The sequence below is a fragment of the Neomonachus schauinslandi genome, chromosome 6 (genome assembly GCF_002201575.2).
Source record: "Neomonachus schauinslandi chromosome 6, ASM220157v2, whole genome shotgun sequence".
In the NCBI taxonomy this organism is placed as follows: Eukaryota; Metazoa; Chordata; class Mammalia; order Carnivora; family Phocidae; genus Neomonachus; species Neomonachus schauinslandi.
The window spans coordinates 98820267-98834672 of NC_058408.1; the positions used below are offsets into that span (position 1 = coordinate 98820267).

Sequence of the window (14406 nt, forward strand, 5' to 3'; positions counted from 1 at the left end):
CCCCCCCGCCACCTGCAGCCCCTGCCTGAGCTCCAGCCCTCTCTCCCAAGTTCTGGGACACCTGGGAGGCCCAACTCCTTCTCCTTCCCATGTCCGCTGTGGAGACCTGAAGAGGGGGTACACATTTCCCTCCCAGCCCCCTCCCCCTGCGGTGTCAGCCTGCTCTTCCGGGGCCGGGGTGCTTCTCTTTGGCCCACGAGCCAGCACTCCCCAGCGCCCTCCTGACATGGCCGGGCCTCCTCCTGGGCATCTCTGGGCCATAAAAACGCTTCTCGGGTAAGCCCAGCTCTGGCTGCCGTCCCACATGGGGAGTAGGGACTCCCTAAATATCCCCTCCACTTACGATTGACTACATGCTGCATCTGGAAGCCTATTTACCTCAAAGTGGCTGGTTTGGGGCTGATGTGGAAATGGGGTTCACTCCCAGCTGCTCCCCAATCCATGAAGGCACAGATCCAGAAAGTTCTCTGTGAGAAGAATCCCACCTGCCCACTCAGGGGTGAAATCAGCCATCTCCCGTTCTCCCCTTCCACGCGGCTCTCCTTCTACCCCCTTCCCTTCCCAGAGCCTCCTCCCCCTTTCCTATCCCACACTGCACCCCAGACACACCCCCATCTGGACACTCCTGGGCTCCCTGCCAGGAGGGCCTGGGAGCCGAGCAGGTGGGTGGGAAGCCTGGGGGACTCAACTGTGCTGCTCAGAGCCTCTGCCTTCCTGGGGACCCACGCTCCCTGTGCCAGACTCAGCCATCCACCCTTGCCGTGGGCCCGGCCAGCAGGCAGAAGCAAGCAGTCTGCCTTCGCATCCCCCCCTGAGGGGAGGCTGGGAGGCTGGCCCCTCCCTCTGTGCTCGCCCCAGGTCACCATGCCTTTTTCTTCTCTCCGCCAGGGAGCTCCTGGAATTGCTGTGGTTGGGATGAAGGTCAGTGGCACGTTAGGACTGCTCACATGAGGGGCAGGATGGGAGGCAAGGAGAGAGGAAGACGGAGTTGGGGCTTCAGGGATTCTGTGGGGTGACCCCTCGGCCAAGGAGGAGGCAGACAGGATTCAGAAACATTTCTCAAGGCAACGTGTATGCCATTATGCACAGCTTGAACTAGAGACGTTTTAACCAAGCCTTGCATAGTAAGTAGCTAAGGTTTGCCAGCTTCAGCTAGAGCAGCACCCTGCGAGGGGCCAAGGGGACCCGGTGCTTTCCTTTATACCTCAGAATCCAACAGCTGCGTGCTCGCAAAGCTCCCGACAGGAGAGCAGGAGTCCTTCCCCTGAACCCCACGCTAACCGCATTTGGTCGGCAGGCATGGGGACACCCAGAAGCACAGATGTGGATCTCCCGGCAGGTCCACAGACCGGGGGCATTGTGTCCAAAGCAAATGCCCGTTCCTTCCTCTCCCCCCGAGCTCACACTTGCCACATCCCTCACCTAGGGGAAGAATCGGGAAGAGTCCAGGAGGCCTCCTTTGGCCTGGGACCTAAAGCCTAGGCAGAGGGAAGCCCTGGGCTGGCCAGATGTTTCACGCACCCCATGAGGACTTTTGCTCATTTATTCGTGCATTAGCTCTCACTCTCTCTCCTTCATCTCTTTACTGGAGTCTTCTTTTTTTTTTCCACACAGGGTGAGCCAGGGACCCCGGGAGCCAAGGTACTGATACAGAGGGAATGTTCTGGGCTACACGGAGCATCAAGCATTGGGGGGGGGGCAGCTACTGCTATGTTCTCGGCCCCCCTGAGGCTGGCCTGGAGCTGGGGCCCCAACTGAGCAGAGGAGGGCCCACCCAGGAGGGGCCTGCTGGTCAGGAATGCCTTCCCCTCCCTGATCCTGGCCTGGAGCTCGGTCAGTTTGCCTGCACACCGGTTCCAGCAGGCAGTAACTCTTGTCCCTTGTGCCTGCAGGGCTCTCTGTCTCTCTTGTCTCATTCTATAAGGGATGTAACATGAAAAACGTTTCCATGCCAAATATGTTTGGGAAGTACAGAGTTAAAAATATTTCACAGGGTTTTGTTTTTGTTTTTGTTTTTAACTGCAGGCCTTCTCAGGGCCTTTAAGATGCTACATGTATATTGGGAAGCTCTAAAACTGTAATCTCTGGTGCAGCATTTTCAAACTTTTTGACTAGAGCATCCTTTTCTTAAGAGGAACGTCTTATGGGACTAGTATTCTGGAAATGCTGGTTTACAATCACTGTCCACCATACCCCTCACCACCCCCCCCAATCTTCTTATCAGTGACTTTCTCTTCTTACCCCAAAGGGAGACCCAGGAGCAGCAGGGAAGCCAGGGCCCCCAGGTTTGCCGGGAAAGAGAGGGCAGAGGGTAGGATATTGTGTCTCTGAGTGTGTCCCCTTCAGACCGGCCTCTGCTGGTCCTCCGCCCCCTGCCCCCCATGGCCCGTGTGTTCAGGGTGCATGTGTCCCCAGGAAGAGGGGAGTGCCCGGATGGCCTGGCAAAGCTGCAGAGATCCTGCACTCGAGAGCACACCTTCCCCCCTTGAAAGCGTTGGTTCTCAAGAGGAAAGAACAGCAGAAGGGAGGCCTCCCCTCCCCCCACCCCCACTGCCCCCACGGCCGGCCTCTGGAGGGCAGCACCTACATCCTTCCCCTTTAGACTCGGCCTGTTTCAGGGCCTGCCCCAGCTCAGCACAGCCCAGGCTGTTTTGTCATTCACCTTCTACCCCAGGGCAGGTGGCAAGCGATGACACCTAAAGACTTGGTGTGGCATCCTCCGTGGCTCTAGCTGGAAAATTCATTGAGACACCTGGCAAACTATGACCCCAGGGCCCTCCATTTCTATAATTAGCTACAAGAACCAGCAGCCATCAAGCTGCGGAGGGGGCTCTCGGGTGCTGACCTGGTGGGGTACTCTTGGGGTACTCTCCTGATACGGGCCACTCTGGGAGGGCCAAGTGCCGTCTTCATTGTGTAGAAGATGGAGCTTCAGGAAGGCTGGGGAGTGGGCCTGCCTCTGCCACTTGAGGCCAGGAGGGGTCGTTCACAGCCATGGAGTCTCTTTATCTGTGCAGCGAGAGCAGAGCTCTGTGATGCACGACATGGGGGAGAAAATTCTTCATGGCCGAAGAAGATGCTTAGGGCGGAGTATTAGCTTCCAAGGGCTGCCCGAACAAAGGACCACAGGCCATGTGGCTCAACCACAGAAGCTTATCGTCCCACAGTTCTGGAGGCCAGAAGTCTGAGATCAGGTGTCGGCAGGGCTGGTTCCTTCTGCAGGCTGTGAGGGAGAATCTGTCCCCTGCCTCTCTCCTCGTTTCAGCGGTTTGCTGGCATCCTTTGGTGTTCCTTGGCTTGTAGAAGCATCACTCCAATCTCTGCCTTCATCTTGACATGGCATTCTCCCGGTGTCCATGTCCCCCTGTCCAAATGTCCCCTTTATGAGGACACCAATCATATTGGATTAGGGGCCCACCCTACTCCAGTGTGACCTCATAACTTCACTAGTTACATCTATAATGACCCTATTTCCCACGAAGGTCACATTCGGAGCTACAGGGAGTTAGAACTTCAACATATGAATTTTGGGAGGACGCAGGCCAACCCATCACAGCAAGCAAACTTCTCAAAATAGTCCTCCAAAGGAGAAGTCTAGTGAGATGGTATTTGTCTTCCTTGGAGGCAGGGAGGAGGTCGGCCGAGACTGGGGGCCTCTAAATGCTAGACATTTAAAAAATGAAAAGAACAGAGCGGTTAAAATGAAGAGCTTTTCTGACTACTGGCCTTCTACACTGCTCGCCTCTCCCCAGGAGACCCGGCAAAAGGAGCTAAATGCTCTTAACACCTCTCGTTTCATAAATGATGAGGGCCCGGCCAATACGGGAGAAGGAGAACAATGATCCAGGCCCTCACCAGTGTGAAGTGGCCCAGGGAAGGAGTCAGGTGCAGATGGGGGTCTGGTGGGAAATGGCCCACAAAGGGGCAGGGAGGCAGCAGAGTGAAAACCAAGGTCCTATGCTGGTGGGCCTGGTGCCTTCCCAGGCATCCTAGAGAAACCATTCCTAACCCTGCACTGTCTGTATTTCCTCCACAGGGCGAAAAGGGGGCTGCAGGCTCCCCTGGGCTATTTGGCCTCATGGGGCAGAAGGTGGGTATTAGCAAGCTCAAAATGGTGGGTTCTGTGTAAAGGCCTTGGGGTTCATCCGTATCCGTGTTCCCGGCCCTGACCATTCAGGGGCCCCAGTATCGGAGATGTCCCTCCCAGACTGGGGGAAAGAAGCTGGAACACAGCTAGATTCGTGCGTGGGGTACCACGTGGGAGGCCCTGACTGGCAAAAAATGCCCATATTCAAAGACCAGTAGCTGTGACCTTGTCAGATGTCTTTGTGTCAGCTCTGAAAATGTGCTCCCTAGGACATGAGCTCCATTACATTCCATCAAAAAAAAGAAAAGAAGACTTGAGGTCAAATAAGTGTGGGGAGAGCTGCGTAAGTCAGGCCCCCTTGGAAGGTCACAGGGCACTTTGACCTGCTGGGGCTCAGAGCACCCTGCGGGGCAGGAGCCTGAGCTTCTTCATTTCCCTCTGCCTTCCCTAACACCCTTTGGCCACCTTTCAAATATTCCCCACCCCCGGAAGGAGGGTTCCATGGACACACTCTGAGAAACAGAGTCTAGGCCCAAGGCATGAGGGGTCTCATTTTTTGCTCCATACCTGCTCCCCTGCAATAGCTATGTCCCTTCTCTCCGCAAATCCCATGCCCAGTCAGACCAGGCCGGGCTTCTGAGGGCCTCTGTGCCCAGCCTGGACCGAGGGGTGGTCTGCTGCCCCTACTCCTTGGAACTGGGAGGGGAGAAAAGACAGGGATGGGCCACCTCCCTCCAGAGCTAGGCAGGCGCAGTGATGGTTACTCCCCCACTCTCCCCTATTCTGTTCCCAGGGAGAAAAAGGTGATGCTGGTAACTCCATCGGAGGGGGCAGAGGGGAGCCCGGCCCCCCAGGGCTACCTGGGCCCCCCGGGCCAAAGGTGAGTTTCCCTGGGATCCACGCTCGAGGGAGATGCTGCCTGTGACCTTTATCTTCAGCCCATTCTTGCGGACTCCGTCCTGGGCACCTTGCCTTCTCTCCTGCTCCAGATATGTGGTTTTTCCAGTGGATTCTAGAAAGACAATTTGGACTGAGCTCCTGATTTTAAGTGGTGACTGTTTGACTATCCGAGAGAAACAGTCCGAGGGCAGATGGATGGTCCCAATGATTCAACAGCTACGATGTAACTGAGTCAGGGACGGACAGCTGCAGGGCTTAGGACAGCCAGAAGGGCCCCCTGCCCAGGCTCTGAATAGACATCAGTGATCAGTTGGGCCCCACCTGGTGCTGGCACGGGGGGGGGGGGGGGTGCGGCGCGGGGGGCAGGGTAGCAGCAGTGGGGTCAGCTGCCAATGGGACTGCCCTCACTTTGAAACTGCAGTGGTGGGGCTTGGGTTTCCCGAAGCAGACGCCTGCACTGCTCCATTTACTCCAGCAGCCCGGGAGAGAGAGGATGGCCTCTTTCTGAGCTTATAAGGCAAGGACGTGATTTCAGATGATACACACATTCATTCCACCCACCTGCTGCTGTGGGCGGGGCCCTGCCTGGGCTGCGAGGCTGCAGAGAACCTACCCTCAGCTTGCTCACAACCCAGCAGGAGAAGCAGACCCACAATTCACAGGGGTATCGTGGTGGGGGCCAGAAGGAAGCCCACAGACAGACAAGATGAAGTGACCGAAAGGGTCTCGGGCGAACCCCCACGTGCCCATCTGACCGTGGCAGGAATAGAGCCTCCCTGGCTTGAGCACCAGCTTTGCTAATGGTGGCCCTGCCCCCAGGGCTCCAGGACATCCCCAGGGTCGGAGTCTGACCCCACGGGATGTGGATCCCTGGCAGGTTTTGGGTTTTGATTTGGGGTCAGGGAAGCCTGATCACTACTGTCCCTGCATTCTGGGACACAAGAGGGGAAAGTTAGAAGACTGTTCCCAAGCCCGTGTCCTCCTTCAGGGCCAGGCAAAGTGCTCACCAAGGGAAGTATGCGTGGGGGGGGCCTCCTCCCATCTCTCTCTGTGCCTCCCATCCTAGGCCTCTTGGGCCCCCTCCCTCCATGCCCGGAGGCTTCATGGTCCCCTCTGCCTCCCAGGCGGGACTGCTGAGGTGTGCCTTCCCAAGTGCTTTAGGTTCCAAAATGACCTGCCTCCCGGTAGCTGGGGGTACATGGCGGTCCCCACCTGGGGGCTGCAACAGAGCTGGCTTGTGTGTTAACCAGAACTGAGGAGCGCCTGGCACTGCGGGCTGGACCCCAGGAAGTGGTGCAGAACTCAGAGGAGGAAAGGGGCAGACAGGGAAGGCTGCCAGGAGGAGGTGAGACCCAGACTGGGCCCACGGGTGGGTGGGAGGCAGATAAGAAGAATGAGGTGAGTCAGTAGAAGCCAGTGCAGACAAAGACAGAGATCCAAAGACACCTAACACCCATGTCTCTCCTCTTCCCCAGGGAGAAGCTGGGGTTGATGGCCAGCCTGGCCCCCCAGGACGGCAAGGAGACAAGGTACAGAGGCTCACAGTTCTGAGATGAGGTCAGCTTGGGAGTTCAAGCCCCAGCTTAGGGAGAGCAAGTGTTGTGGCCGGCCCTGCAGCCAGACCCCCGGGGCACAAAGCTGATGGGGCGTGACTCCGGGTGGCCGTCTCTCCTGCTGGCTGGGGAGAGCCTTCCATGGAGTCAGCAGTCATGCAAAGGCTGGTCCAGGGTCAGACACTTGGGCTGGGGCAGGACCCAGAACCCCTGCTTCTGTTAGCTTCCACACCCCTGGTAAAGGTGGGGCTCCCACTTCTCCCCAGCTACTTCCTGTGGGAGGGTCAGGTCGGGGCTGCCCTGTCTCTCACGGTGCTCAGGGACGAAAATGCTCTGGGGAGAGGGAGGGTAGGGACAGGTCATCAGCAGGTGACAGTGGCTCGACATTCCATGAGCTGATCGGCTTCAGGGTCGTGTGGAATTAAGTTATATTAAAGGCTCTGTTGTCCCTTTACATACACTTTCTGTCTTGATTTTTAAAATTTGTCTCTGATATTAACATTGTCCCAGAACCATTGGGACTGAGGTTTGTTTTCATGCATTCCCCATAGTTCTGTCCTGTTTCCAACAGCAATAACCCCCAACCCCACCCAGCGGGGAGGTTGAGCGCTCCTAGTGCCTTCCGCTGAACTCCCTTTCTCCATCTGGCAGTTTGGGGCTGTCACATGCAGAGAGGCCCCTGAAAGAACCCATGGTCCCTCCATGGCAATTATTGACCCCTCAGGTCACAGACTCTTGCTCTGTGAGCCGAATGGAAATAAACAGAAGCAAAGGGCCTGGTCCTCCGAAGAGGTGGCTGCCATAGGGGGCGGGGGAGAGGTGACCAGGCGGACACGGGTCACAGGTGCAGTCCCTAGCAACTAGCCCAGACCAGGAAGAAGGTCTTTCAGCAAGAAGCCAGAGGAGCCCAGAGGCGCTGGGAGGCCCAGAGGAGGTGAGGCAGGTGGAGATGCTCCTGAAGGGAAGGAGCCTGCACTTCCCTACAGGAAGGTCGGCAGCCTCTTGGCCTGAGTGAAGATGAGCCTCCCAGCCCCTCCAGGGCCCCTTACAATGGCCCCTCTGGGGACAGCAGGTGCTCTCGGATCCAGCCTTTTCCCTCTTTCACTCCAATTTTGTCATGCAACAGGGGGAGCCTGGAGCAGCTGGAGACCAGGGACCAGCCGGCCCCAAGGTACGTGCATCTCCCCCGGAGTCAGAGCACAACATCTCGCTCCCCTGGGGTCACAGTGTGAATGGCTGGACTCTGGGCCTTGAACGGGAGGGAGGGAGAGAGACCTCTTTCTACGGTCATGGCAGCCATGATGGGACTCGGTCTTCTCTAGGTCTGTCTAGACCAGAGTCTGTCGCATAGAGTCTTCTGTGTTTGTTCTAGAACCTCTAGGCATCCTCTCTCAGTGTGGGGAAGCCCCTAACTCCCCGGCCTGCAGCTCTGGGTCCTTCTGCGTGCAGCCAGGCACAGCCCTCCTTGGCTACGATCCCACCTGGTAGAGAGCAGGCAGCCTTGCGCCCCCGTCCCTACTGGCCCCGGCCTGGGGTTGAGGCCACATTTGTCTTGCAGGGCACCAAAGGGGAACCAGGGAAAGGAGAGATGGTGGACTACAACGGAAACATCAACGAGGCTCTCCAGGTGAGTGGGAGCTGGCCCAGAGACTAGAGATCGGGAGGCGCTCAGGGACCTCTGGGCGCTGCACCACGGCCCTATGAGGGGGCACTTCAATGCCCCCATTAGTGTGCTTGAGGGCAGGCTATTGGGCAGAGCTTCCAGGAGAGTGTCCCCCTTGCTCTCTCTCCCTTGGCCTCTGTCTCCAGCCTCCGGGCAAATGCACCCCCTTCATTTGGCCGCCAGGTGGCCTGGCTCTTGGTCTGGCCCTGCCAGCAGGCTATCCTGGCTCTGGGGAACTGAGCACCATAATTGGAGCATCCTGGCACCCTGGGGTGTGCTGGTCCATCCAGGGTTCTGGAGCCCCAGGTCTTCAATAACCGTGGGGTCATTTTGTGGGGAGTTGTGGGGGAAGGGGAGCCCTGTATGTTGTCGGATGTTTCGCAGCATCCCTGGTCTCTATCCACTAGATGCCAGGAGCACCCCACCCCCTGTTGACAGCCAAAATATGTCTCCAAATGTCCCCAGGGGCCAAACGCCACCCCCGGGTGGAGAACCATCCCTTTAAAGGAAACTCTGTACCTCTGTGGATCCATTTACGTGGTGTACGATCCTGTCTCCATGCCAACAATCGTCCCCCTGGTTTCTTGAGTGGCTCTGTATCTTCCTATTCTGCATTCGTTGTTTACGAGGACGTATGTCAGAGCCTTGAAATCTGGGTTCTGGGGAAGAGGAGAGAACAGGGGAGGGTCCCAGTCAGTGATCAGGAAGAAGCAGAGACGTTGTGTCCTCCCTCTTTGGCAAAGTGAAGGGAAGTGGGCAGTCCATTTCAGGGCCTGTTTGAGTCTGGTGTAGGACAGCTTCAGAGCAGCCTGGGTGAGATATAGAGCATTCTCTGTCCAGTCTTTGTGAACCTTGGGGAGAGGTGGGAGCGGCATGCGGTTGGGAGGCACAGAGCCCACCTTACTGTGCTCCTAAGGGGGACCCAGCTCCCATGTTTCCATGCCTGGGCCTAGGGGACCCTCCAGATGGCTCTTGACTTGTTCTTCAACTGATTGCATGGCATTGGTTTTTAGGAGATCCGAACGCTGGCCTTGATGGTAAGTCTTCCTCCTTCCCTTGGGCACCGGGCTGAGGGCTGGGGGGCCCGGGCGGGGGGTTGGGGGCCAGGGGAGGGCAAGGACTTGAGGTCTGGCCTCCAGAAAGCCGGTGCAGGTCTGCTGGGTTAGGACTGACCCTGAAGTGCCGGGGCAGAGGGTGATCCAAGCCTCAGCAGGGGCTCTCCAGAGCCTCCCCTACCCCGGGGCAAGGGGGGGAGGTCCCTGCTATCCTCTGGAGCGGCTCTTCACCCATTCCACTGCGCACTCTTGTCGCAGCGTAGTTGCTGGGTCCCCGTGAAGCCGCGTCAAGGAGATGGAGGTACAAAGGAGGATGCTTTTATGTTTCTTGTACTCAACCTTCAGCTCATAAAATCCATAACCCTAAAAAATCAGGAGCTACTCAACCTCCATGTTTTCACCTTTCCTAGAAATCAATTTCATTTTCTGCACTTGGAAAACCAGTGAATTCCAAGCCCGGATTTTGCATGCGTACCTACTACCAGTGACAGGCCTGTGAATTTTTGTAGTGAATACTTATAGTTAAAACAACTACCATGAGGTTTAACTTCCAGGAGGAGAGAAGAAAGGAGATCCCAAAGTTCTCAAACTATGGGAATTTCATCTCACTTAGTGTTTTATTTTTATTTTTTTAAAGATATTATTTATGTATTTGAGAGAGAGAGAGAACACGCGCACACACACACACACAAACATGAGTGGGGGGAGGGGCAGAGGGAGAAGCAGACTCCCCGCTGAGCAGGGAGCCTGACGTGGGGCTCGATCCCAGGACCCTGACGTGGGGCTCGATCCCAGGACCCTGACACGGAGTTCGATCCCAGGACCCTGACGCGGGGCTCGATCCCAGGACCCTGACGCGGGGCTCGATCCCAGGACCCTGACATGGGGCTCAATCCCAGGACCCCAGGATCATGACTTGAGCCGAAGCCAAGATGCTTAACCCACTGAGCCATCCAGGCGCCCCTCATTTCGCTTACTATTTTTAGTGGCTGTGTGCCACAGAACACTTGGGGATGCACAGCCCCAGTCTCAAAACACCAATCATATCATGCCTCAACCCCAGAGCTTGGTATTAACATCACATGATTCTAAAATCAATGAGCTCCATTTGGGGACATTAAAATATATTATTTGAAATAGCTATCCAAAACAAAACTTTCATGGAATCTTTCTTTCGTTTAAAGTCAACTTCGAGGTATAATTTACATACAATAAAATGTACCCACTTCAGCTGTGACGTTTGACGAGCTTCGACAAATGTATATACCCATGTATCCACCACCCCAGGCACTCCAGAAAGTTCTTTTATGTGCCTCAGGAGTTGATCCCACACCTACCCTCAGGCCCCGGACACCACTGATCTGCTTTCTGTCGTGGTGGATTCAATCTGTCTTTTCTGGAGTATCATCTGAGTGGAATTGTTTAGCCTAGCCGCCTGTGTCTGGCTTCTTTAGCTCAGCAAAGAATGTCTGGGTTGCAGACATTCTGCTTGCTTAATTTTTCACTGCTGAGTAATATTCCATTGGATGGGTATCGCACACCTGCACCTATTGATGGATATTTGCCTTGTTTCCTGGAGGCATTTTGAAGTCCCTATCGGGGGAGGTGAAATTTATCTTCTTGGAGCCCAGGGGTGCTCGGAGGGAGGACGAGGGAGAGGCTGGTAGGCGTGGCTCCAGGGTCCCCCCCACCCCCAACCCCAACACTCTAACCCAGACACACTCAGTGCTTATCCACTTTACATTGTAGAGTCCCCGTGCTATTTCCTTTACAAAAAAATGTTCCTGCCACTGATGAGATGTTTGAAAATGACTGATCCCCATAAACTAGCCTCCACATACATCCCCCTGGCAACAGGCCACCCCTCCTTGGGTGGAAAGTTCTTCCACGGGTCTTTCTTTTATTTCCTAGGGGCCCCCTGGTCTTCCCGGACAAATCGGCCCCCCCGGAGCCCCAGGCCAGAAGGTAACGCTTGTCCTGACAAGGGAGATGATGCAGACCCCACAGAGGCACTGCCTGTGTCCCCGAGTGCGGGAGCCAGCGGGGGACCCTCCCATCTTCCCTGCGGAGCCGCCACTGCAGCCTGGCCTCTGACTCCTCCCACTGCTCCCAGGCACCCCAGGCCCTGTCTTGCCCCCTGACAGCCACCCCCACTCCTGCCACCCCACTCTGCCATTCTTCCCCTGCTGTCTGACTTGGGCTCCTGTAATTCACAGGCTTCTCTTCTGTGGTAGAGCTTGGGTCTAGACAAGCCACTGCTCCAGGCAGAATCACGAGGGGACCCCGACCTCCCCATTAGGGAACACGGCACTTGAGCTCCTCCCCGACCTCCCCCTCCTTTGCTCCCCACCTTTGCTCCCCTTTAGACCCTGCCTCACCCCTGTGATTTTCTCAGAAGGCCCTGCATGTTTGCACCTCTGTCCTCTGCTCATGAGGGCCCCTGCCCTGAAGTTCCTTCCCCTCTTCCCTACCTTTCCAAGTCCTCATATTTCAAGCCCAACTCCAAGGCCACCTCCTCCTTGAAGCCTCCCCTGATCTACCAGGCAGAATTCACTGCCCCTTCCTCTCTGCTCCTCTCATAGCATCGTTATGCCTTGGTGATGTGGCTCATTCTTCACTGGCCTCAAAGACAGAGGCCAGGCCTCTTTTATCTCCCTCCCTGACCTAAAGAAAGGGACTGGGTTGATGTGAAGATGCAGGGAGCTCCCTGTGGGGCGGGCAGGACAGGAGGGCTGGGCTGGGAGCAAGATTGTGGCCAACACGTGGCCTGCGGAGCCAGGACCTAGCTGCCTGCTGCGCACACCCCAGGCCTCATGCGCGCAGCTCTGCCCTGGGGTCCTCTCCTTGAAACGGAGGCAGTGCAAGTACAGAGTTCCGGGGGGACCCTGGCACTGACGCAGCGTGCCGTAAATGACAGTGCCTCTTCTCTGCTCTGACACTGACCTTTTCTTGTTCTGGCCACAGGGGGAGATCGGACTTCCAGGCCCTCCAGGACACGACGGGGAAAAGGTAAGAACAGATGCCCTGGACGAGTGTCCGAAGAGGGACCTTGACCTGGGCTGATGGGGGACGGTGGGGGGTGGGAGCCAAAGGCTCTGGAAGAGGCCCAGATGTGAGCCTTGTGGGGAAGGGAGTGGGGGCGCGTGGGGGCCGATCCTGCAGGAGCCTGAGCCCCACATGCTGGCCCCAGAGGAGCCAGGAAGACCCAGTTGGGACGGGCTGGGGCTGGTGCTGAGCTTTCTCCGATTCCGAGGGAGGTGGACAGGCTCTTTGCCCGGGCCAGTCAAGCACAGAAGAGCCATGTCCTTTGGACTTCCCATTCTTGCGTGCTCTCTCTCTCTACCCCCTCCATCAGTGTCTATAATAAGTGTTGCTAATATCTTCTAAAGGGACCTCGAGGCAAGCCAGGAGACATGGGCCCTCCCGGTCCTCAAGGCCCCCCAGGAGAGAAGGGGGAGAAAGGGGAGACAGGACAGGCGGGCCCACCGGTGAGTGCCAGGGCGGGCCGGCCAGGACCCTGCCCTGGGACGCATGCCTGCCTGCGCGGGGGCACCATGCCCAGCATGGCTTCTGTAGGGTGCCTCCTGCAGCCCAGGCTGGAAACCTGGGGTCCGGAGTTGGGGGCCGGGGACTCCCCTGGGTTTCCCTCAAGCCCCTGGCTTTATGAAGGCCAGTTGCCCACCCCCCCAAAAGAGAAGGGGCCTATTCTGTCATCTCCTGTGTCTTTGGGAAAGTCCTTGAGGCTTGCAAGACCTCTGTTTTCTCATCTCTAAAATGGGGCTAATCATGCCCTCCCTGGATACTTCCCTGGGTTGTTGGGAAGGTGATGAGGTCATGGGTGTCATCCTGCATCTTTGGCAAGCATGCAGAAGCCCGACACGCAGGGGAGGCTGCCTGTACAGAGAAAGCACCTTGCCCAGCCCGACGAGGCTGCTGACTTGACCCGGGAGTCTTCCGTGTGCGTCAGTGGTTTTCTTCTGTGAAATGGGCACCACCCTAGACCCCTGCCCTTGAAGGAAGGGAGTGCATGCCACAGTTGGTCACAGATGTTCAAGCGATGCCCTCGCTCTTGACTAACAGAGATCTTTGTCAATCTGTAGGGTCTAGACGGCCCAACTGGGGAGAAAGGAGAACCAGGTGGCCAAGGGAGACCCGGAGCAACAGGATTGCCCGGCCCTACCGGGCTCCCGGGATTTACAGTAAGGCGAGAGGGTGGGGTATCGAGGTTGTCAGCAGGCCACTGTGGATGAGGGCATGTGAGCGAGGGTGCCCCTCACAGTGGTCACCAGCCTAGCGGATGCCTGGCCTGCAACGAGGCTGCACTAACCCCCCCCTGCCTGGCCTTTTGGGGGGGGGCGCAGCTGGCGGGTCCTCTCGATGAACATCTACTCCGTGCAGACCACTGGAGTGTGAACACCGGTTCCCACTTCTCAGGTCACAGCACGGTGGCCTCTGCCTTCAGGCACCAGCCTGGCTCGAAAGTGCTAGAGTCTTAGACTCAGAATTCTCCTCTTAGAAGTATAAAAAACCTCAGAGGTCAAACAGTCCCACCTGTGACCTCGGGAGCTACTCCCCAGGGCTGCCCGACTCAGCTGGGACAGGCAGGCAACTCCCAGACTCCTGACGTGTCCCCTCCACCGCGGAGCAGCTCCAGGCTGCAGGGACTGCTCCTGGATGTGGTGCGGAAGCTTCCTCATCAACCGCCCACCCCTGGCCCTCGCCCTGCACCTAGAGCCAGAGTCATTTCTGTAGCTGCGTAACGAATCACAAATTCAGCGGCTGAAAACAATGCGCACTTCTGATCTCAGTGTCTGGGGGTCAGGAGTCCAGGCTCGCCTCTACCGGGTCCTCTGCCCGGGGGCGCTCATGAGGCTGTGGTCAAGCCACTGGTCTACATGCTCATTCTCTTCCAGGCTCGCCGCTGTCGGCGTAAGTCGGTGCCTTGCCGCAGCCAGATGGCGGCCCTCAGCTCCTAGGGGCTGCCCACGGTTCCCGGCCACAGGCTCTTGCCCACAGCAGGCAGTTCACATTAGAGCAGCTTGCTTGTTCAAGGCCAAGGCCAGCCGGAGTCTCTGAGTGCCTGTGGCCAACACAGGGCTGTGTGTGTGTGTGTGTGTGTGTGTGTGTGTGTGTGTGTGTGTGTGTGTG

The 14406-nt window shown here is 57.1% G+C and overlaps 1 protein-coding gene across 1 annotated transcript in view; it reads left to right on the forward strand.

Annotated features, from left to right (window-relative positions):
* COL13A1 (collagen type XIII alpha 1 chain) overlaps positions 1-14406 on the forward strand; it is a 142495-nt gene that overhangs the window by 105626 nt on the left and 22463 nt on the right. Inside the window, exons 20-31 of the mRNA XM_044916211.1 lie at positions 885-921; positions 1615-1641; positions 4037-4090; positions 4881-4967; positions 6463-6516; positions 7667-7711; positions 8099-8167; positions 9217-9240; positions 11170-11223; positions 12223-12267; positions 12648-12746; positions 13359-13457. Of these exons, the coding sequence (XP_044772146.1) occupies positions 885-921; positions 1615-1641; positions 4037-4090; positions 4881-4967; positions 6463-6516; positions 7667-7711; positions 8099-8167; positions 9217-9240; positions 11170-11223; positions 12223-12267; positions 12648-12746; positions 13359-13457 (694 nt within the window). The remainder of the gene's footprint in view (positions 1-884; positions 922-1614; positions 1642-4036; positions 4091-4880; positions 4968-6462; positions 6517-7666; positions 7712-8098; positions 8168-9216; positions 9241-11169; positions 11224-12222; positions 12268-12647; positions 12747-13358; positions 13458-14406) is intronic.